The sequence below is a fragment of the Rattus rattus genome, chromosome 14 (assembly GCF_011064425.1).
Source record: "Rattus rattus isolate New Zealand chromosome 14, Rrattus_CSIRO_v1, whole genome shotgun sequence".
Taxonomy (NCBI): Eukaryota; Metazoa; Chordata; class Mammalia; order Rodentia; family Muridae; genus Rattus; species Rattus rattus.
Window position 1 is genome coordinate 1,727,421 of NC_046167.1, and position 22,937 is coordinate 1,750,357.

The window sequence follows — 22,937 nt, forward strand, 5'->3', positions numbered from 1 at the left end:
CATCTCCCATGGATCCGAGCAGATCGTACCCCCGTATTTACTGCCATAAGTCACTGTAACTAAAAGGAGTAAAGCTTTCTTGTTTCTGGTAGATGGCTGGGAGATGCTGAAAGGCCCCATGGTCTCCACAGGCCAGCCACATCAAGCCTACTTCGTCTGCTCCTTGTCCCACTGTCTCCTGAAAGAGACACGCCTCTTTTAATTTCTTTTCTAAAATCACACAATTGTGGTCCTCAGTTATAAATAGTCTGGTGATTTAAAAGTGTGTAATTATGACTTTTTAAAACTTACTCCTTCTCCTTCCATCCCTTCTTCCCTCTCTTGAGGGGAGAAGGATCAAGCTCAGGCCCTTGCGCATGATTGAAAAACATCCGACCACTGAGGATGTCCCAAGTCCTTGGGGTTTTATGGGATAGGGTTTCCTAGTGTGATCAGGCTTCTCTTGATCCTCCTGTTGCAGCCTCTCAGTATATCCACACGTGTCGCTCATTTGTACCTTAAGCCAACACATGCTCATCTGTGCTAGAACAATCTAGAACAAGTCCTCCCACTGTCATTCTCTACTATAATTTATTTTCCTTGGGAGCATGTATGGTGGTTCTATCATGGAAGCATAGCCACTTGTATGCTCTTGATAGAGCAACTGTCCTTATTTATAAGGAACATAGTCTCTCTGACCCAACATGCAGCCACCTGGGAGAGTCACACATGGGACACTTAAGAAGGAACAGGACACCCACCTAGTCCAGGTCAGCCAACACTGTCACAGATCACTTGCACATCCCTACAATTCATTTTCCATGAATCTGCCAGTACGGATTTTTAAAACCATTCATTAGTCTCCTATTTTCCAAATTAGAGCTCCCCAAAAGCTTAAGACATAGTCCAAACTCACTCTGCTACCTATGAGCTCATATGGCTCCCACAGGCCACTATAACATCAATTCCTTCCTTTCCTTTTACTCAGTAGCTCAATGAACTGTGGTCAACAGTCATTTATTCTGTTCCATCTCGTCAAGCTAAGGGTTACTTGAGCATAAGATGTGCATTGCTTCATCAACGCTCACTTCTGTTTGGGGATCCCCTTTACCACTGCCTTGTGTATCTAGCTGCTTCCTGCTGCTGAGGACTTTGCTCAAGAACTACCTTCCCAGGGAGTCTTCATTATTGCCAATGCGAGCAGTGGCTCCGGCACTACCTAGCAATACTTTTGGTTCCCTTTTTTTTCCTTTTCTGGCTCATGCATCTGGATTTTAAAAGATAATGATGGTGGTGGTGGTGGTAGTGGTGGTGTTGGTGTTGGTGATGGTGACAGTGATATTAATAATGATGATGATGATGATGATGATAATGATAATGATGATAATAATAATAATAATAATAATAATAATAATAGAAGGTCTTGCTGTGTAGTCCTAGCTGGGTCTGGACTTGGGGTTGTAGTCTAGGGTAGCTTTGAATCTGGATTCTAAGTGCCAGGATAAGAGGCTTGAGACACCATACTGGACCTGGTTTAATTTTCTTCCCTGTATTTGGCTGGAATTTAGCTCAATATGAGAAATGATCTCACTGGACTTGCTTGCCATTGTGCAAACCTGGTAACTCCTCTATAGCATTGAAAGGAAAAAGTTTAAAGTTGCCCCCTAGACAAAAGTTGAAGCCAAAAGTGGGCCCTGGAACTGCCTGTTCCAGAAACTAGCTGATCACAGAAAGAGTAATTGCACCAGCTGGTTCAGCCACTTTGTTCCAGAAACTAGCTAACCATAACAGCAGCTGACCATAATAGCAGCTGATCATAGTAGCAGGAACTGGTTAACCATAAAGTTAGATTAAAATCTTAAAGAACAATCATGAGAAACAGGAGGTTCTTCCTTGTGATTCGGTATGGTTTTTCGTTTAAATACCCCTTCTTCCAACCATTCAAGGTCGAACTCCTCTACCCCTGCGTGGGATACGAGTCTTGACCCCAGTGCACTGGTTTCTGTCGTCCCTATCAATAAGCTTGTTGATAGCATCAAGATTGGTCTCTCATGAGTTCTTGGGGGGTCAGGTCATCCTGAGACTTGAGTGAGGGTCTCCCCACTTTGGGGGTCTTTCAGCATCAGGCTGCATTGTTAAAGAGATAAAGCCTCCAGAGGGTTTCCATGGAGACTCAGAGTGAATATAGGTAATGAATTAGTGGCTAGTGCATTAGGTGATGATAAATCACTGAGGAGAATTTTAGGGAGTAATGTGTACAGTTATGGGGACACTCTCACTTAAAAGGTGACTGAATACATAAAGGAAAGACAGGGAAAAGTCCAGTGAGAATCTGGGCAAGAGTGGAAGGGACAGGTAGGTACAAAGGTGCCATAACAAGGACTTATTTGAAGGACAGTTACAAGGACAGGTAGTTACAGTAAGGTAAATGTAGAAATACAGCAGGGAGGGAGGGAGGGAGAAAGGAATGGAGAGAGGGAGGGATGGAGGGATGGAGAGAGGGAGGGATGGAGGGATGGAGGGATGGAGAGAACTGAGGCAAGGGAGATAATGGCAGCCAGATCACACAGAGACAGGAAGGAGGGCACTGCAAGGGGTCTGGGTTCACTGTACAAGATGGGCAGCCCCTGGGGGGCGCTCTTAGATAATGGAGACATGAGCAGAGAAGGCAAACTGGGATTCCAGTGGAAAGGGTGATCTCAGACAACAGCATGGCAATTCTTCCCTCCTGACCTGAGTGGTGCAGGATATATGTAGTTATGGCTGGAGCTGGTCATGATAGGCTCACGTGTTTCAGCATTCATCTCTCTCTGCTTCCAGACAGCAGGCACCCCTTGACCACAGAACCTTATGCTCCTGCTCTTACAGTCTCTGACTATCTTGCTTCCATGTCTTTCCTGCTATCCTGGACTACAAGCTCAAATGGAGAGCCAAAGTCAACTCTTCCTCTCTAGGACTCCTACTGCTGGGCATTTGTCACAGCAACGAGGAAAGTAACTAGTCCAGGTCATTATCTGAGGTGCTTGTCATGGTGAGGAAGAGCTAACACATGCATGCAGAGAACAAGAAGTTGATTGACACTTGCAATGAATGGAGCCAGCTCTATCTGGAAAACAGCTTCACATATGAGCCTTGAAAGTCTGGATGTGGGGATAGCCAGGGGATATTTACTGAATTGTTCACCATATATACAACTTCTTCATTCAAGAATTGATGTGACAAAGACAATTCACCTTAGTGAGAGAGGACGGATGCTTCAGTTGAAATCAGATGCAGACTGAATACTTGTCTCATTAACTAAACAAATTAACTAACATCTTAATAGTAGATATAGTGTTCTATCAGGTTAGATACGGGTAGAATACAACACATACGTTCCTAAAACACCCTATGCTCTACAAAAATGTTCAAGAAAATTATAGGCTAACTGATAAAGAAGGGTTTGGAACAGATCACTCAAAGCTTACACAAATTAAAAACCAGATTAAACAACAGAGCCAATGTTTGATTCATGGGGAGACAACTAGATAAGCTTAAGGTCTAGAGGCTGCCCAAGGGGCATAAAATTCACACACACAAAAACCTGTGTACAAGTGAGGCCAAGGGATGCTGAGGTCTGACCCAATTAAAGCATGCCCAGAGAGTGTACCACCTGCTATAAGCAGACAGCTATGGAAGACCCCAGAGAGCATCCCTCAGGGAATGGAGTCCAGGATGAACTATTTTTTAATTCTCAAAATGGAAATGAGAAGGCCCTTGCCTAGGTAGTAGCAAAACCAAAGATCTTTTTCTTTCTTGTTAAAGGGAATTTCTACTCCCACTCTCCTGGTTCATGGGGAAAAGTATGTGTAAATCAACAAAAAGTCACATGTGAGGTAATCAAATGCCTTCCCTTTTGGACACTCTTGCTCTTACTGTGGGGAGCTCTTTGCCATGGAGCAGCGAAAGCCCTTACAAGAAATGGATGGAGGCAGGTTCCTTACCTAGAAATCACAAATTAGCTAAATGATGTTAAAATGGTGTCATTTCACTGTGTGGAGAATTTTTTAAAAAATATTATTTGGAAAGTTGCTACTTGAGTTTTCTTTCAATGACAGTGTTAAAGCTAAGGTCTTGTACATGCTAAGCAGATAACCTACTACGGACCTGTATTCCCAGAGGCACGTGAACATGTTATTTTACTGTTTACCAGTAACTATAATATGACATCATTAATTTAACTACTCTATGCAGATGTGTTTGATAGCTTACCTTCTTAACCTTGGCTTCCTTCAGCTTTTCCAGTGCTAACTTAATCTTATCAGCCTTTGCTTGGGCTTCTTCTTCTTCCTGTAAAACGGCAAGACAGCATCCAATAAATTACACCAGTATGAAACGGTGTGTTGGTGCTAGGACCTAGTCCATTTAGAGTAACAAAATAACCAAATTTCACATCCTTCATTTTCAGAATGTAAGTAACACCTCTGGTTAAAATAGTCCACTTGAATATGTAGAGAGCAACTGCTGTGTATAGCCTTGAGGATTCAAAAAGATGAGACTATGACTTCAACAACTGTCTCATAGTCTTAGAACATGCTATTCTGCGCTCAGCTCATAGAACAGGGCGCTGTGTTAATGTGAATGAAGCAATATCCCTCAAAAATTGAACTTTGTCCCTAGCTGGTGGTGCTGTTTGGGGAAGTAATAGATTTTCGGATGTGGAACCTTGCTGGAGGAAGTACATTGGTCGAAGTGGGCTTTGTATGACCTTGTCCCACTCCCAGTTGGCTTTCTGCTTCTATCCTGTGACTAGAATGTGATCAGTTAGCTTCCTGCTCTGGTAGCCTTCTGTTGGGTCTCCCCCAACATGATAGGATTTCTCTATAGGACTAGAAGCTAAAATAAACCTGTAAACTGCTTTGGTTGTAGTATTTTATCAACGCAGCAGAGAAGTAAGTAATGTGGACACTGACCTACAGACTCTGTTAAGGCATCCACCCTACGGGAGGTGAGCACTTCCTAAGACTGTACCAATCCTCGGACTATGGGATCTACTTAGAGGACAGGCTTTTATTAGAAGCTTCACAGGGTCCTTAACAGCCTACATTTTAGTTTGGAAAGCCCAAGCTTAACCTTATAAATCACAAAACCTTTAAAGCAAAACAAAATAAACAAACAAAATAAAATAAATGAAATGCCCCACCAGTGAACACATAGGAGCATCAGCAAAGAGTGTGAGATATTCTTATGCACCTAAATACCATTGACTTTTAATGGCTCTTCTACCAATCTGTCTATTTGTCTGTCTGTCTGTCTATCCACCTACCTACGTATGTATGTATGTATGTATGTATGTATGTATGTATGTATGTTTGTATCTATCTATGTATCTATGTATCTATCTGTACATATGTATGTATGTATCTATCTATCTATCTATGTACATATGTATGTATGTATGTATGTATGTATGTATCTATCTATCTATCTATCTTCTGTTTATTTATACTGATAAGGATTTGAATTGTTTATTTATACTGATAAGGAAACAAAGTGTTCCAGGTACATCTCCACCGTTTAAAAGTAGAATTATCTCTTTACAAATCACTGGTTTCTGAAGTAATTTTGAGGGCCAAGATGCTTTAGGAACCTTGAAAGTGAGGAACTTAGTAAGTCTCTACCTGCACATTCAACTTTGTCTTTACTTTCAAGGAATTCATGATGCCTCCACCCCTGAGGGGCCTCTGCTTTGTCTTAATCAAGGTAGCAATGAGTGTGGTAATGTGTGGATTTAACATGTGATTTACATTTACAATTGTAGGCATTCCCAGGACCATTACGATGATTTGAATGATACCAACCACCATCTTTCAGCACAATGGGAACCCACAGGACACTGAGCTGGGTTCTCACTTGGAAATATTTTTAAAGGGCCCATTTAAGAAAAAGTCTTCAAAGTGTTTTTACTCTTTTTTTTGAAAGACATGTAATTAATATGCCAAATGATGACAGTGTAGTTATTTTACAAAGCTTAGCAATTTATAAATACCAAACATTTATTATCTGTTTTTGCCCTCCCCAATGAAGGAATTCCAAAGATACATGGTCTCTGCCCTATTGAAAAGAGTGGCCAGAGGCCATAATTCAATTTAGCTCAAATTAAAACTGTTATTTTCTATATTCTGGACTAAGAACAGGGACAATGAAACACATAAATCAGTTTCTTAATTCATGCAAAGTTAATGAAACATGTCCTCTGAAGTTTGAATATTATTAAGGAATATGCACATGAAAATATTACTTTTACCCAAGCTATGATAAATACTATATTTAGTCTTAATGTGTTCTTCATACGCATTTGCTACACTTTAGATATCCTCATCAAAACACATGTTGAAGTTTAATTCCCTTGTGGAGGATTAAAAAGTGAGACCCAGTGGTACTTTTAAAAAGCAAGAGGGCTATCTATGAGCAGAAAGCCCTCTCTAAAAACTGGGAAGCTGCCAGAACCATTCTTTCATATTCCCCAACCTTCAGAACTCTGAGCTAAATAGACCTTTTTTCTTTTATACATTACATGCCTGTGGAATTCAGTTACAGCAACGGAAAACAGATTAAGACAACACTGCTCCTGAAGCCTCTCTGGATTTGAAATAAACACACACTCCTCTTTTTTTTTTTTTCTTCCTCAGTACCTCAGAGGTCTAGGCATACAAATGTAATTGTCCCTTCAAGGAAAGTCCAAGGTGATGGGTAGTAAGTGAATAGCAATGGTGCTGCCATCTTGGCTCCTGTGGACTTACTTTAGAGAGAGGTTTAGGAGGAGGAGGAGGTGGAGGGGGTGGAAGGTCTAGCATGGGATCTGCTGGTGGAGGTGGTAAAGCTTCCTCGTAGTCGCTAACATCAAAAGCAGCAGCATTTGCTCCATAACCTCTTGGGGCTGTACCCTGGCCATCTGAGGCCTCCAGAAGTGCTGAGTGACCTTGATTCTGAGAGGACTCTTTCTGAGCCTGGATGGTTCTCTGTTCGGCTTCACTTATATCTGCTACCAGATCTGCCATGAGGGCATCTAAATCTTGGTCTTCCAGTGCATTTAAGGACTCTAAAAGGAAAAATAGCATCAATATTTGAAAACCAACCAACTATTTGTACCGGGTGTTTTGAAAAAGAGCGATATGTACATAGGTCGGATTCATTATTTAAATTTTTATAATACAGTAATAAAGGTGAAAGTGTTTTTATGCAGTGGCACACATGCACATATCAGGACTCCTGGAATGATACACTCAGTGCTTAGTGCGAGTAAGTTCCTAACAAGAAGAAAAGGGGAAATGTATTCTACCCTGGAGTGTCTCCAGCTACAGAGGCACATGAACAGATGCCTACGTAGGGACTCTTGAATATTTTGGTGGAAGAGCCTTGGCCTTTGGAAGAGTAGAGGAGGAGGAAAGTGGAAATGGGTGGGAGGGGAGTTCTCCCACTGGTGGTAGCTGGGTTTCACCCACCTTTAGGAAGTACAGAGCAAACCTCTGTAAGCCCTCCAGATAACCACAGGGGACCTTAACATTCTTCAGTGCAGAATTAATGCAGCAAAAGTATAAGAGAAAATAACACAGCAAAGGTATAAGAGAAAATAAAAAGGAGACTAAGTAGTAAAGATTTTATGAAGGCAGGGAGCTGGGAGAGCTTTCATAAGAAAGAGTGAACACGGCTTTTTAGGGCAATGGAAAAGGAGGAGAGCTCTTTCAGGTCTTGGCCAACTATGAGGTGAGGTCACATGCAGACTCAGCAAGCTGACTAGAGTGCAGGAGGCAGAGGGGGTGGTGTTGGTGGGTAGCATCAGCAGAGTTGTGCTGGAAATCAGGCATTTACCTCATGATGATGCAGTGAAGAAGAATAGACCCTGTGAATGATGACCCCGAATGAGGAAGTGGGATTGTCAGAAATGGAGTCTGGTAAACAGCAGAGAGCACTGTGAGTCGGCTCCTTGCTGGACAACATCGGTGCCATGTAGCACAGAGCTTCGGAATAACAGTTCTGGCATAGGATTCATTCCAAGGTTTGACCATCAAATGCGTGAAGCAGTTTGTTTTTTTTTAAATCATTTTTTGCATAAAAATATTATTTTAAAATTTTTTAGAGATATGACCAAAAACTGAAACTTGTTCATAATTTCCTAACATGGCCAGTCACAACTGTTAACAAAAAACCTTTTAATAAGCATTAATATAAATTATTATAGCTATTTATACATAGTTATAAGCACTTTCGTGATAAAATTCCTATAATGATACTCCCATTATTGTCTAAAGAAAAGTTCATTTTACATTAAAATGTTCTTTAGTATTTTATTAATCTGTCAAAGAGCCAAAATTTATTGCTATAGGTTAAATGTGTCAATATTGATTAATTTTATTAATCAATGTAAAATTACATACTGAAGAATTGGGAATGAGAAATGGATTCTATTCTTAAGTCTGTCACTCTATGAATTTTTCGACGAAAGTCTTGGCTACTCTTTTAAAGAGTTCTAGCAAGGCTGCCCTTGTGACTCAATGACGGACACCAAGAGTTCCAGTGAATTCTCACTAACATGGAAGTGATTATTATTATTTCAAGATTTATCATGATTTCAATGACATCAGATTGAACAGTTAGTTCCCAGCAATAAATAGAAAAAAGGATCTTGCTATAAAGCATTGATCTCCAGAGGATCGAAAGCTTCAAACAGTAAATTGTATACAAGCACATGTACGTAATTCAAAATACTATATTTAGAATAAAACACATTTGGAATCAGCCCCCATTCATATACTATCAATTGTTATTAAACACTTAAATTTTGTTCTTGAAGAGTCACTCCTTACTGACCCATTAATATTAAGAAATGTTCCTTTCTTTTTCAAAAGATGAGACTTTTCATAAATGGAAATCTTCTTTTTCATTATAGGTGAAGATATCTAATTGACTTCATTAATTTAATGTAGACACAGTAAACGACAATGCACTATCCAAGACTTATGCACTATTTCCCATGATGCCCACATTCCCTTAGTTTCGTGGTCATGGTATAGTGCCATGGAGACCTTGGTCACTGTTATGGCTTAAGAAACAAGTTTCTGTGCTTACCATTTAAATCCTTAAACCCCACACTGAAGTTAAACTCTTCTCGGGGTGGCTTGGGTTCTGCAGGAGGAAGAGTGTCCACTCCTAAACTCTGTGAAAACAGATCCCACAATTTATGTGAGTGATTCACAAAACCAACATTTCTGAAGCCCAAACCACTCATTATTCATACATTCTCTCTCCAAATATGCTCTTTAAAAAACGTGTTTTTACTTGAAAAATGTTTCATCATATTTCTTTTCCAGTATAGAAAATTTCAGCTTAAAAAACCTATTCTATAAAACATGTTTTGAAACAGACCATGTTAATTGAGAATAACGAGAAGAGAATAGTCAATTTTTCTAAACAACAGAAAAACTTTGCTGACCTGGTGAAGGTGCTTACTATATACAATTTTATAAGGATCTACACAGTGACATCAAAGGAGAAAGATGTCCAGTTATCTGGAGAAGAAATTCTTCTACAAAAACCTTTCAATTATTTGTTTACTCCCAATTACTTGTGTAGCCCAAGGGAGTTAATGTTCTGGTGGTTCCAACAGTGGCGGAGAAACAAGCGCTCCCAGAAGGGCTGTTCATGCCAAGCTATTGTTTTAGCACCGAGCTGCATTCTGAGACTGCTTGTTTTGCTTTTGTTGGTTTTTGATATTATATTCTCATTGTTTATCTTCTTGCCATGCAGAAATGTTTCCATTTTAAAGTATTTCATTTTATGTTTTGTACTTCCTGTGTGCTATCTTATTTTAGATGTGGTTGTATTTTAAGATTATAAGCACTTTTCCCCCCTCTGTATTTTCTCTCCCTTATATATTTATGTCTTTGATCCATGGAACTCTTTAAGTTATAAAGCACGAGCTTGAGCTATGGCTCTTAACAGCTGTGTTACTCCAACACCATTTATTACATTATAATTTTCATATTTACTTAGAAGGTGACCTTTATCAGAATATGTGGGAGAGACCGGGGAACACAAATGGAACAATGTGTTAAGCATTCAGAAATCTGGGAAAAAATTAAATTGGGATTCTTCCGATAACTATTTCAACTTTTCTGTAAGCTTGAAATTGTTTTTCAGTATTACAATCACATTGTTGTATTTCAACCCATTTTAATTTTTCCTTATTTTAGGAAACTGCAGATAGCAAGGTTTACCCATACTCTTAATCATACCTCTGATTTCAAGGAACAAAATTCAGGCATAGAGATCAAAACAGCAGCTCTTTGACTGGGGAAATACCCAGTCATCTCAGAAGGAAGTTGAGAATGTTCAAATTACAGAACAGGTTGTAGACAAGCACAGGATAGGGCCTTCCTTCTCCAGACTCAAACCTTGGGACCCACCTGGGAGACTCCCATGAATCACTTGAACCCAGAACCCCATCAGCTTGGGCATAACAAAGACCAAAACTCAAATGATTGTAGCAGACCCAGGAGATGAGGTGAGGCTCCTTTCTTACTCTGACCAGTCAGGATGGTCATTTCTTCCATTAGTCAAAGATGTGAGTAAATGTACGGAAAAAGACTTTGGCCTACTGAAATGTGATTACGTTATAAATTCCACCATCAAACAATGTGATTTCCTCAAAAACGCATATTTTTCTGTTCTTTTAAAAATTAAAAAAAAAATCTATTGATCTATTGGTGTATGTGTGTGTGAGTGAGTGTGTGTGTGTGTGTGTGTGTGTGTGTGTGTGTGTGTGTGCATGTGTCATGCATGGTACTCATGCGAAGGTCAGAAACCGACTTGCAGAGATCAGTTCTTTCCTACGCTGAGAGTCCTGGAGATTGCACTCAAGTCATCAGGTTTGATAGCAAGTGCCTCTCCTCTTTTAGAGAATCCAAACTTCTATGAATTTTATTGGGAACAGAAAATAGATGCTAACTAAAAATGATTAATTTCCCTTAAGCAAACTGTCTTCAAAGCAGACTGTACATCTGTTTTGAGGAGACCTAAACACTCTCATCCTTTTTAGATTATGTGTTATCTGTATTACAACATTGTGTGTGGAAGTGATGAGTTTAGTGACCTCAGAAACTAAGAAACATTTGTAAGAATATTAAAGACAGAGAAAAGCTCACAGAACATTGTGACCTGAGTCAGTGGTTGTTCAGCCTCTGACTCCTGGGTTCTAGATGAACTGCCACAGTGAGGTCACTCTAGTCTTGATTGGCTGCTTTTCTCAGATATGTAGCCTGCGGCTGAGTGGTTTTCATGCTTCCTAGAAGGGACTGAGTTCTTACAGTCCACCGAGAACGTCATAGGAGTACTTTGAAATAGAATATTTCCTTCAAGGATGACACAAAAGCATGCTACTCAGTGCCATGTTGTCAGCTAGACTCTACGAAGATAAATGCTAGTGTTGTTGCTTAGAGGTCGTTGTTGAAGGAAGTATGGGAGTTCCTCCACTGAATATGATAAACATGGACACTGACCTAACCATGTATGTGTGATCGTTACATTAAACCATGTGCACTGAGGTGCAGAACCAATGAGAAGCCTTATTATTTTCTCCCTTCACTGTCATAGTTACATCAGAGCACATGATGCTGCTAATCTCTGACATTTTTTAAGGGAAGCACTCGTATCAAATTCTGCAATCCCCACCCACCACTGTCCCCCTCTTACCTGGGTCAAGAGATCCATCTCCCCCAGCAAAGTGCTGAACATCTGGTCTATGTCTTCATTTGATTCACCCATCTGAAACAGAAAGAAATGGAGACATTAGAGGTCTCTAAAAGCTTATCAGGGAATACATGTGTTTTCATTCTTTCCTTCAGAATCAAGCAATCCACAAAGAGAACAGCTTGGAGAAGAAGGTCCTGAATGCCTTGAAACTCCATGTTTGTCTGGCATTTAATTTGATGTCTGAGGTTGAGCTAAGTTTTGGGACCTGCTGCAGAGCAAATCCTAAACTTGTTTTTCCAGTCTAAAGTACTGTCCTTGGGGCCAAGTGGACAAAGTGTTCTGGTATTCACTTCACCATAGGATTCTTCTATCAGGAAGAGAGAAAGCCTCATGCCACTCCTGATGGTTTGATTGTTGACTTGTTCCAGTGGAATATCAACAAGCTTAGTGAAGCATACTTCTACGAAGTTTCCAGAGAAGAACAGATTAGTCCCTAGACTTATTTATGACAAGATAATACTTTTGGGAAGTGGCGAAAAGTAGGAAGTGGGCCTAGCTGAAAGAAGTAAGTCGTGGGTGTGTCCATGCTGGGTGCAGCTACAGCTTGCTCTGACCTCTCCCTGTATCTCCTTTCTCTGCTTCCTGTCCATCAAAGAATGATCAGCCTAGTCCATGTTTCTGCCATTGTGACAATCTGCCTGGATGAAGAAACTGGATTAATGTTTCTGAAATCAAGAGTCAAAATAATATCTTCCCTCCTTTTGAATTTGTTTTTGTTACGTCGTTGGTCCCTGTGATGACAGAGCTACTAAGATACCATACAATAAGGTCAGAGGAATGTAAAGATTTACATCCATTTAAAAACACACTAAAATGTGACTGCATTTCAAAATACCTGTGATTAAATGTATTTACCAAATGGTCCTCTAATTATAAATATATCTGTGAAATAACAACAGCTTTGGTACATTTGTCTGTAAGTACGCGGAAGTCCCAGGGTAAAGCAAAAAGAGCAGAAATGAAGGATATTTTTCATCATAAACTTCTTTAGTCCCCTAAACCAAATGAAACAATTGTCCAAGAAAGGGAAGTGTTAGGTTATGACAAAATGTAGGAAGGTGCTTTGGAAGGGACAAGCAGCTGCTCTCCTTCCTAACAGTTTTTGGCAAGGCCGAATGGAGAAATGAGGAGATAAGAATATTCATTCTTCAAGGACTGCTTGGTAGCCTGTAGTATGTGGCAAAGGGAATAAAGTGTGTTACATGTGAAATGGAGGATTCCCCCAAGACCATTCCTAAGGGTTCTAAACACTATGTGACATTCCAAGACCAATGTCAATCGCACAGCAACAGTCTGGTGTGCGTAGAGGATCAGTGTGTATTCGATCAGGACTGTGAATCCAGTCTTGTTCCCACTAAGCAAAAACACTTAGAAAAAACCCTGCACTCAACACGTCAAGACTTTCTCTTGGTAAAATTCCCTTACAGCATCCATAATCATGCACTGTTCAACAACTCGCCATTATTTTGTCAAGGACAGACTGCGCTAACCACTATGGTCTTTGGGGCATATTTCTGGGTGGTGGTGCAGCCATTTTAGTTTGTGTAGGTCTACTCTATGAGCTCCCAACAACCAAACATACCTAAACACGCATTGCTCAAAGCGTATCTCCGCTGCTGGCTGACAGGTGGCTGTGGTATTATCAGTGACCTACATAACTAAGAATACAGGAAGATGGGTATATGAAGTTCAAAGTACTTGAGTATCCTTGGATTTGGGAATTCATATGCATTTCTGGAACCATCCCGCAGGCATTGAAGGATGACTGTGCTTGAGCCAACAATATTTGAGCACAGGTACATATGTGCTTCTGTTTTCATATGGACACATGAATATATGCAGAGAAATGATGTTATATGAGTACACAATGATTGCTATGCACTTATTATTTGGCTTTCACAATGATCAATATGACCAATATTTAAATTTAAATATATATAATTATTTCAATTGATTTTTTTAAACAATACTCTTTTTTTTTCCACATGTACGTTAATATGCAGGTCAGGTTTAAAAGAGTAGGATTTTTAAATTCTTTCAGTAGAATATATGAATTATACACAATAGTAGGTCTCATTATTTTTATACATGAACTTCTCACTGTATTTTGATCATATCCTGTCCCTGTTATCCACTCAAGTCCCCCTCTCAATCTTGCTAATCTCTTTCCTCTCCATAAATAGCTCTCTTTTACTTTTTAAAATCATTTCTTGGTATATATATGTGTGACCCAGTGAATTTCATTAATGCTGCTTATAGGAACATACCCATGTATGTATGGTATTGCTCCTGGTAACCTCCTTATTAACAACTAACTGTGTGCAAGTCATCTTGGGAAAATGGGTCCCATGAAGCCTTCCCACTTCTACTGCAATATATCGACAGGTTCAATTTTGTGAAGTTCATCTGCAGTTAATCACAGCTACTAAGAGTTCAAGGGTGTATGAGCCACTAAATGCTTGGTCAGTGTTCCCACCAATCCCACACTTCCTTCCAGCTTTTACACTTTTTCTGCTCCTTACTGCACTAGTTTCCAGAGTCTTGGAGAAGGCAATATAAATGTCTCATTTATGGCTGGGCACTCAACAGCCATTTATTCTCAGTATCTTGACCTGTTGTTAATCTTCTGAGTAACTGCTGACCACCGAATAAAGAAACACATTTGACCAAAGCTGACACAAAATTAATTTGAAGGCAATTTGATGGGCATGTCCTGTCTATTTGGCAAAACAACCACAGTGGGTTTATGATCTTCCCAGCCATGAAATTTTGCTCAGGTTGGTGTTAGCAGAATTTCCTCCTATAGAGCAGGCATCAAGTCCAGTCAGAAAGCAGTTGTGTGGTGGTTGGAAGGAGAATGGCCCCCATAGGCTTATATGTTTGAATGTTTGAACGCTTGGTCCCCAACCGGAACTGTTTGGGAAGGATTAGGAGCAAAGCTCCTGTTACTCTATCACTCTAGTTAGTGTTCTCTCTCTCTCTCTCTCTCTCTCTCTCTCTCTCTCTCTCTCTCTCTCTCTCTCTCTCTCTCTCTCTCCTTCCTTGTGCATACATGCGTGGTGGCACACATGTTTTTCTGTCTCTCTCTGTCTTGTGGTTGTCACCTGAACATGTAAGCTCTCAGCTACCACTGCATTGCTATGCCTGCCTACTGCCATGCTCCCTTCCCTGATGGCCGCAGACTCCCCCTCTGAAGCTGTAAGCAAGCTCCCAATTAAATACTTTCTTTTAAAAGTTGCCTTAGTTATGGGATTCCCAGCAATAGAAAGTAACAGTTGGTTATCCCATAGCAGACTTGTCATTATTGCATGAATGGGCTCATCTTGCCTGGCCAAGCAGGATTGCTACACACAGGGTCCACAGCTGAGCAGGCCTGTCAATGACCACCCTTTCTCAGTAGTCTGTATGACACTTCTGGTGCTATGACAATTAGTCAGCAGCTAGGAAACATCTAGTCGAGTTCTAGCTGGAGTTCTCTATACACAGCGACTATAATATGTGAAGTATTCAGTACTGCGATCTTTCCATCAAGATTTCTGGGCAGCTAAGAGCAGTAGCAATTGCTTGTATTATTTGGCCTCAGGAGCTTCCCTGACCAACAACTCCTAAGAATGTAGTCCACCTGGACACTGACATTTTTTTCTTTAGTAATCTATGGCTTCAGGGTGGAGTATGGCTAAGTAGTTAAGAGTAGTACTCTTGCAAAGGACCTGGGTTCTCTTCTAAGCACTCCTGCCTATCTCTGGCTCTGGAAGGCCTAATAGCTCTAACCTCCCTGGGTACCTATACTCAGATGACATATCTCTCCCCTGCATACACACATGTGTACACACGCAAATGCACACACACACACACACACACACACACACACACACACACACACACACAAAAGAAATCTTTAAGGCTTTTTGGAATAGCTTTATCTATTGGCACAGGATACCTGCATTCAAACTCTTCTAAAAGATTTTTTTCTTACTCTTTTGATTAGCTTATAGCATATCAAATTTTCTTTTGGCTTTCTCATACACAGTTTCTACCATGCAGGTCTAAAACGCCAAGACTTAAAAAACAAAACAAAACAAAACAACAACATCAAAAACATTTGACACAAAGTCTTACTTATGTATCCCTGGCTGGCTTGGTACTCATTATATAGACCAGGGTAACTTCAAACTCAGATCTGTCTGCCTCTCCTGAAAGCTGGGCCTAGAGACATATACCACCGTGCCCAGCAACAGTGAGAGTCTTAAAACCATAATTACAATCCTATTATCTATGGTTTGTTTAATAATAAATCATTTGCTGAAATTGCCAGGCCAAGGCAGAACAATTTATTTTGAAAACTTACAGTTTACCTTATAAACGATTTCAATTTAATATTTAAGTAGTAACAGCTTTGTTTTTCTTGGCTTTAATCAATTTCTGCCTCTTTATAATAATTACGTATAAAGTGTACTTCTGCTCTACCCGTGGATTGTTTTCTGAAAAACAACTCAAGTGACTTTTAAAAGCCACCCCAGTTTACGGAAGAAGACTGTAACAGCACTATGCATCCGGCACTAACCACATTGCAAAAACTCTCTGTAAGCCAACATTTGCCTCCCAGGACAGGATTAGAAGATATAATACTACACAAACCTTCTTTATTCTGGTGTGTGTGAATCTGTGAATACTCTCCAAATATCCACCCTGCAGTGTCTAATCTCTTCAAATTATTCTCAGCAGTAATCTCGGGCTTTAGCATCCTTGCTACAGACAGTCAGCTAAGGTATGTCCTTTCTTTCTGAAGTACTCAGACTCGGATATTTTGTTACAGCAACAAAAATTATACTAATACACTCTGCTTTTCAAATTTCTTACAAAATGGAGGAAAATATGTAGGTGAGTAAAATATTTATGTTTTTACACATTGTCTGTAAAATAAAATGCTATTCAAAAATCTTAGAATGAATTTTTCATTCATTACTTTAATGAGGAAAAATTAGCAGAATAAATAATAAAATTATGCAATTGCTCGTGTAAAGTTATTTTATTAGAGTCTTTTTTTTAATGGTGGAAATAAAAGTATATATTTAGAATTAACCATCTGGACTCACTTTGGATGATCCCAATCTTGTTGGCAGCATCTAGAGCGTCATAGTCAGGAGCCAAGCGAACATACCCTTCTCCCAGTCAGGCCGTATCAGGGTATTGACTTTGGCCACATCCATGTCATAGAGTTTCTTCACGGCCTGTTTGATCCGGTGCTTGTTGGCCTTGACATCCGCAATGAACACACGCGTGCTGTTGTCCTCTATTTTCTTCATGGCCGACTCGGTGGTCAGTGGGAATTGGATGGTAGCAGAGTGGTCAAGCTTGTTTCTCCTGGGTGCACTCTCTCGAGGACATTTGTCTGCCTCCGGAGCCGCAGGGTCTTGGGCCGCCGGAAAGTGGGTGACAATCGGATCTTCCTCTTTTTGTGGCTGTGGACGCCTTTCAGCACCGCCTTCTTAGCTTTCAAGACTTTGGCTTCGGCTTTGAGAGGGGCAGGGGCTTCCTTCTTCGCTTTCGGCGCCATCTTGGCGAAAAGCTATTTTGTTAGAGTCTTATGCGGTATAGCAATGTGAGAAATAAAGGAATCCTTCTGACAAAGTATTACCAACCTCAAAATATTGCTTTAATGAGACAACGCAATCTATTCGGAGAGTATAAAGTATATTTATTGGCTGTCAGTATAAGCCACCAATATACATTACAGTGAACTCATAGGAAACAAAAGTGGTATAGGTAGTAAGGATCCACCACCCGTGTGCTCTCTTAAATCAGTGGCTGGGAAAAGCAGTAAACTGAAGCAATGTGACATCTGTGACTCAGCAATTCCCCTCCCCTCCCCCTCCCCTCCCCTGAGCCTGAGACTCTGAGGTCTCAGTCAGCGTACATTACTGATGCACACTGGGTAATGGATGAGACAGAGCGAGTTACTCAGCCAAGATGGAAATAACTCAGACCAACAGCACATTCCTGTGACCCCCCCCCATTCCTGACCTTCCCTTGCTCTCCCCCTGCCCCCACCACCGTCTCTATGTGGCTTCTCTGAAGATGTCCTCATGAAAATTCTTCTGGAAATATACAGTTGTAAATACAATGTCTGACAAGTTACATTTAAAACCTCTTGCATTTTAAATGTAAAAATGCAATTTTCAGACACCGGATTCAAGAGTACAAGAGTATTACTGTGTTGTCTGCCTAGTCTTGAACTTGGGATCTTTCTGCCTCAGTCGGCTAAGTGCTAACATTTTAGTCTAGTAGAGCCTTCGTGGCTTTAAGAGCTTTTTTTTTTTTTCTCTTTTAAGCATAAGGTTTTGTTAGTCTGTAAATTCAGTCACCTTACACGATTTGTTTTTCCTTCAAGAAAGCCTTTTCTAGAATGGATGGATAAGAGCCACAGATAGTTCACATATTACACATGCACACAAGTATGAGGACACGAGGCTGTGTATGGTACTTTCCAAAGGTCAAAAGAGAGAACGCCCATCCATGAGGCTGAACGTGTTATTGGGGTTCGCAGCCAACAGCTGGGGTGGAGGAGCTGTTGAAATGAGGCACAGCGTTGCAAAACAAGCCATGTTCACACCATGACTGGGTGGAGTCAAAAAATCTTTTCATGAGTATGTCACTTCTGGGTTCTTTTTGTGCCTTGGGAAGAATATCACATTGTTGGTTAAAGGAAAATTGGAATGGTACTTTATCAGAGATATTATACTGTTCTCTCCTGGAGAAAGTAGGGTTCCCAGTGCCAACGGAATTGCCCTAATCCTCAAATACCTCCTCAGGTTCAAATTCAGGCTTTAGGTATTGACACCAAAACTTCCTTTTTTCTACATAAATAAACTTGAGTCATGTATATTTGAAGATCCAAGCACTATGTTATATGTCTAACAGGACATATACTTAGATTAACCTCACACTTTTAACTCCATTTGAATGTAGTCTTCACTGTTTTTTACTTAGTAAATAGAGCCATGGTTTTGAATCAACTCAGGGCAGCCATTATCCTACCCGCCCATCAAAGCCAGTTTAAAGGCCCTCAGGCATTCCCATGCAAATGGCTTCCACTCACCATTTCTTCTTCTGCAACCCTCAACACCCCAGGTTTGGTGAGTGACCATTTGTCACTCACTAGTCTGAGTTAGACGTCCGTATGGCCCTTTCCTCTTCTGTTTCCCACCCGGTGAGTCAGAAAATCCTGTTGGGTTTTCCGGTAAGGTAAATGGTTTCTCCTCTCATTCTTACTGCTTGGCCATAGCTGAAAGCTTCATCTATCTGCTCCTCCAGCGTCCAGTCACCCTGACTTTCTGTTCGCACTGACAGCATAGGCACTGAATTCAAACACAGTCGTGAACTTGTTACTTTCCTGCTTAAATACCTTCCATGGCTGAGCATAATGGAGTGGAGGAGTTCTGTGCCCGCCGTGTCTTCAGAACCTTTCAGGAACTTCTACCCACTTTTAAGGCTCAGGTCTTGCTATGCAGGACCCTTGATGCCCCATGAGTAGACTTTGTACCACTCTTTTTGTCTCTGTGTATACATTCCCTATAAATAATATCCTCTGTCTTATGCTTCATAAGGTTCTATTTATTCAAAATCTAGCTTTCATGTTAACTGTTCAATGGTGTCAATACAACCACTGGACATTATCCATTGTCCTCAGTATACAGTCAATTCCGGTCTCAGCGACCCCTTGAGAAGGTACTAACCTCCCGGTGCCTCGGTTCCCTTGTCTGCAAACTGAGGAGTAATAGTGTATGTCTCACAGAGTTGCTGTGGCATTTCTATAAGATTCCATATAGTCCTGCCATAAGCCCGCAGTCACAGCCTTTGACATAACAGCACCAGGCTCGCTTGGTTACCATCTTGGAAGTGTTCAGATTACTGGGAACTAAAAATGCTAGGGAGTGGTTACTAAGGATCAGAGCTTACGACTGATGTCTCCCAAAATGCCCTGCTGATTAACCACCAGACCGGAAGACGTAGGCTAGCATCCAGTTCATAAGCTACACCAAAGCTCCCTGTCGCTTGACTACCTACATGGTTCCTGTGGTGCCACATCATACATGTAACATGGCAGGGCTGGATGATCCTTAGAGCTTGACAAATCTCATCTTTCCTCTGACTGTCAGGTCAATTGAACAGAAAGTTGGCTTTAAGCAGTTAAAAAAAAAAAGTGCATTTTTTTTTAAAATGATGTGTTTGTGTAGATGTTTGTCACATGTGTGCATGTACCAGAAGAGGATGATAGATCCTCTGTTGCAGTTATGAACGAGTTCTCATAAAGAGCAGGAAGCACTCTCAACCACCGAGCCAGGCCCAGAAATGCCTGCTTTTAGCTGCTGTCACAGCTGAAGGCTTGCTTTAAAGGCAAGGGCTTAGTTGCTTTGAGAGGAGCTCCGTCAGTCACCAGGCAACTTGACTGGCACTGCCAAGGGGTTTAACTATTTTTTAAGCCACCCCCCAGCCAATCAGCTTTACAAGTAATAGATTACTCAACTGTCGTTTAATAAATAAAACAGGCTACTGTCACAGCATTCAGGCAGGCAATTGTAGACCAGCTTGAGCTCTGTGGTTATACCTTGCCTCCACTGCCATGAAAGAACAAGCACACAGGCTTTGTACAGAGGTTTGTACTTCTAATTCCAGTATTCAGGAGGCAGAAAGAAAACGTCAAAGCCAGTCTGAGTCTACTTAGCGAGACCTTGTCTGAAAAGTACAAAGCAGCAACAAAAGCAAACAACACAAACAACAAAGAAGAGAAAAGGAGAGAGGAAAAAAAGCATACCTTAATTGTTCACATACTATATCTAACTCATTTTTACTCCATGGACATACATATCTTACTTTGAAAAGAATGAAGCAGCTTTGAGTTGAAAAGATTCTTCAGTGGTTTGGAGCACCTGTTGCTAGATTCGAGTCCCAGCACCTCCACGGTTGCTCACAACCATCTGTAACTCCAGTTCCTGGGGACCTGGTGCCTTCTTCTGATTTTCTTGGGCACCAAGCACACGTATGGTACAAAATTATACATATAGGCAAAGCATTCATAACATAAAGTGCAAGAAATAAATCTTCACTTTACAAAAGAGCAAACTGAGGTACCCAGTGTTTAAGCAAGGCCGAACAGTCAACGAATACACATTACACGGTTAGAGGCTTAACCCTCGTAAGACTTCCTGTGTGGGTTTCTGTAACGGCAATTATCCTGGGCCTACAGCAAAGGTTAAGTATTTAGAACAAATTTACAGGCCACCTTTGCATTTCGAAGATGGTAAAAAAGATGAACATAGTTAGATTGTTTTTTTTACATTACAGGTGAGCAGTGTTTGGAGTCTATAATCAGCTTGTCAGAGATGAAATATAATTAAATTAATGAGAAACAAAATTTAAAATTCTGAGGCTCTCTTAGCAGCAATTTTCTTTCTTTTTTTTATTATTTCTAAGTCTTAAAAATAGACAGCTGATAATAGCTTTTCAAGGAACGTCTAAACACGCCAAGGGCGGATGACAGGAAGAAAACATTTTTTGAAACTAACTCCATGAAATTCAGTATGGTGCAGAGGAAATGGGTGCAAAGGATTTACACGCCTGAGGGCAGCCTGAGCTACTTAGCCAGTTCCAGTCAGTCTCAGCCACATAGTGAAACCTATTCTCAAAAAGAAAAAAAAAAAAATCAGTCCCTGTCACACTTAGCTGGTGTTGCACTTGGCTGGTGTCACACTTGGTGGGAAGTACAAGGCACAGAATCCAGCCAAGCACACAATCTGCAGAAGCCGTGAAATTGTTGCTTTATAATGCGCTTGGAAAACAACTTACACTGTTGAGCTTGACCTAATTCTTTTCAGCATAATTTTTTTTTTCCTAAACGTAATGAAAGCTCCTCCCGAAGAGGAAGTGGTTCACAGAATAGCACAGCACGTGGTTTAAGGTTGCTGCAATGTTTAGGGGCAGGGGAGGAAGCCAAGGTAACAGGAAACAGGAAGCAGAGGTTCTCTAACGTAACAGAGAAGACAAACTAATACCGCTTGACAAAGAACTAAGACAAAGGAACTCAGGGGAGTTGTTTGGCCTGCTTTCGCACAGTGTGCTTGAGATTAGTGAAAACCAGCTCTGAGATTGCTGGACAGCCACTGTGGTCATCAGACGACATAGACTAAGCACATTTGTCACAGGGGAAACTCATGTGGACACTGCATTTGTACTTCTGTGTGTGGTCATGTACCAATGTCCAACACAACACAATTATGTCATGAGACAGTGAGATGACAGAACAATTGTAAAAGAAAGTCACTCGAGAATGGCACGACTTCGTTCAGTAACTGTAACACTGACAGGCTGCTTTTAAGCCCAAGAAGTTGGTATGTACGTGTATCTGCATGCGTGCGTGCGCGCGCGTGCGCACACACATACAGACGCACACACATACACAGAGACACACACACACACCCCAAACAATGAGATGGGCTACCACAGTTTTACGAGGATATGTACACATGATTGCACACACCCATTCATTCATTCATTCATTCATTCATTCATTCATTCATTCATTCATTCTTCAGCTGGTCTGGTTATGTAACTCAGGCTGACCTCAAATCCAAACTCCTCCTGTCAATCAACCTCAGTGTTAGACTACAGCTCTGAACCATCAGGTCCAGGAGCTTGACTTCCAAGTGTCTTCTGTGTGAATGTGAGAGGAGGAGTGAACAGAGTTAGGCACTCAGCGGGATCAAGCTCCCCAGTGGCAAAAAGAAAGATGGCTCAATCAGACTCTAAGTACTTGAACACAACTCAGAAGGGAAGCATCAAGGAGCACAGGGAGAACAGGCCAGGTCATAGGAGTACCACACTCTGCCATCCTCCCATCCAAAGGGCATTTCTAGATCTCTGGGAGACAAGTAGCGGAGTCATTTCAGTCGGACATACAAGGTGTGAAAAGAGCTTTCAAAATCTTGGGATTTAAAAAAAATTATTTATTTATTTATTAGATATAAGTACACTATAGCTGTCTTCAGACACTACAAAAGAGGGCATCATATCTCATTACAGATGGTTGTGAGCCACCATGTGGTTGGTGGGATTTGAACTCAGGACCTCTGGAAGAGCAGACAGTGCTCTTAGCCATCTCTCCAGCCCAC

At 40.9% G+C, this 22,937-nt stretch overlaps 1 protein-coding gene and 1 pseudogene across 1 annotated transcript in view; both read right to left on the minus strand.

Annotated features, from left to right (window-relative positions):
- Apbb1ip (amyloid beta precursor protein binding family B member 1 interacting protein) overlaps positions 1 to 22,937 on the minus strand; it is an 89,303-nt gene that overhangs the window by 36,856 nt on the left and 29,510 nt on the right. Inside the window, exons 2-5 of the mRNA XM_032885099.1 lie at positions 11,710 to 11,781; positions 9,088 to 9,175; positions 6,762 to 7,060; positions 4,231 to 4,308 (exon numbers count right to left, since the gene is read on the minus strand). Coding sequence (XP_032740990.1) covers positions 4,231 to 4,308; positions 6,762 to 7,060; positions 9,088 to 9,175; positions 11,710 to 11,781 — 537 coding nt within the window. The remainder of the gene's footprint in view (positions 1 to 4,230; positions 4,309 to 6,761; positions 7,061 to 9,087; positions 9,176 to 11,709; positions 11,782 to 22,937) is intronic.
- LOC116883913 lies at positions 16,816 to 17,326 on the minus strand (annotated as a pseudogene).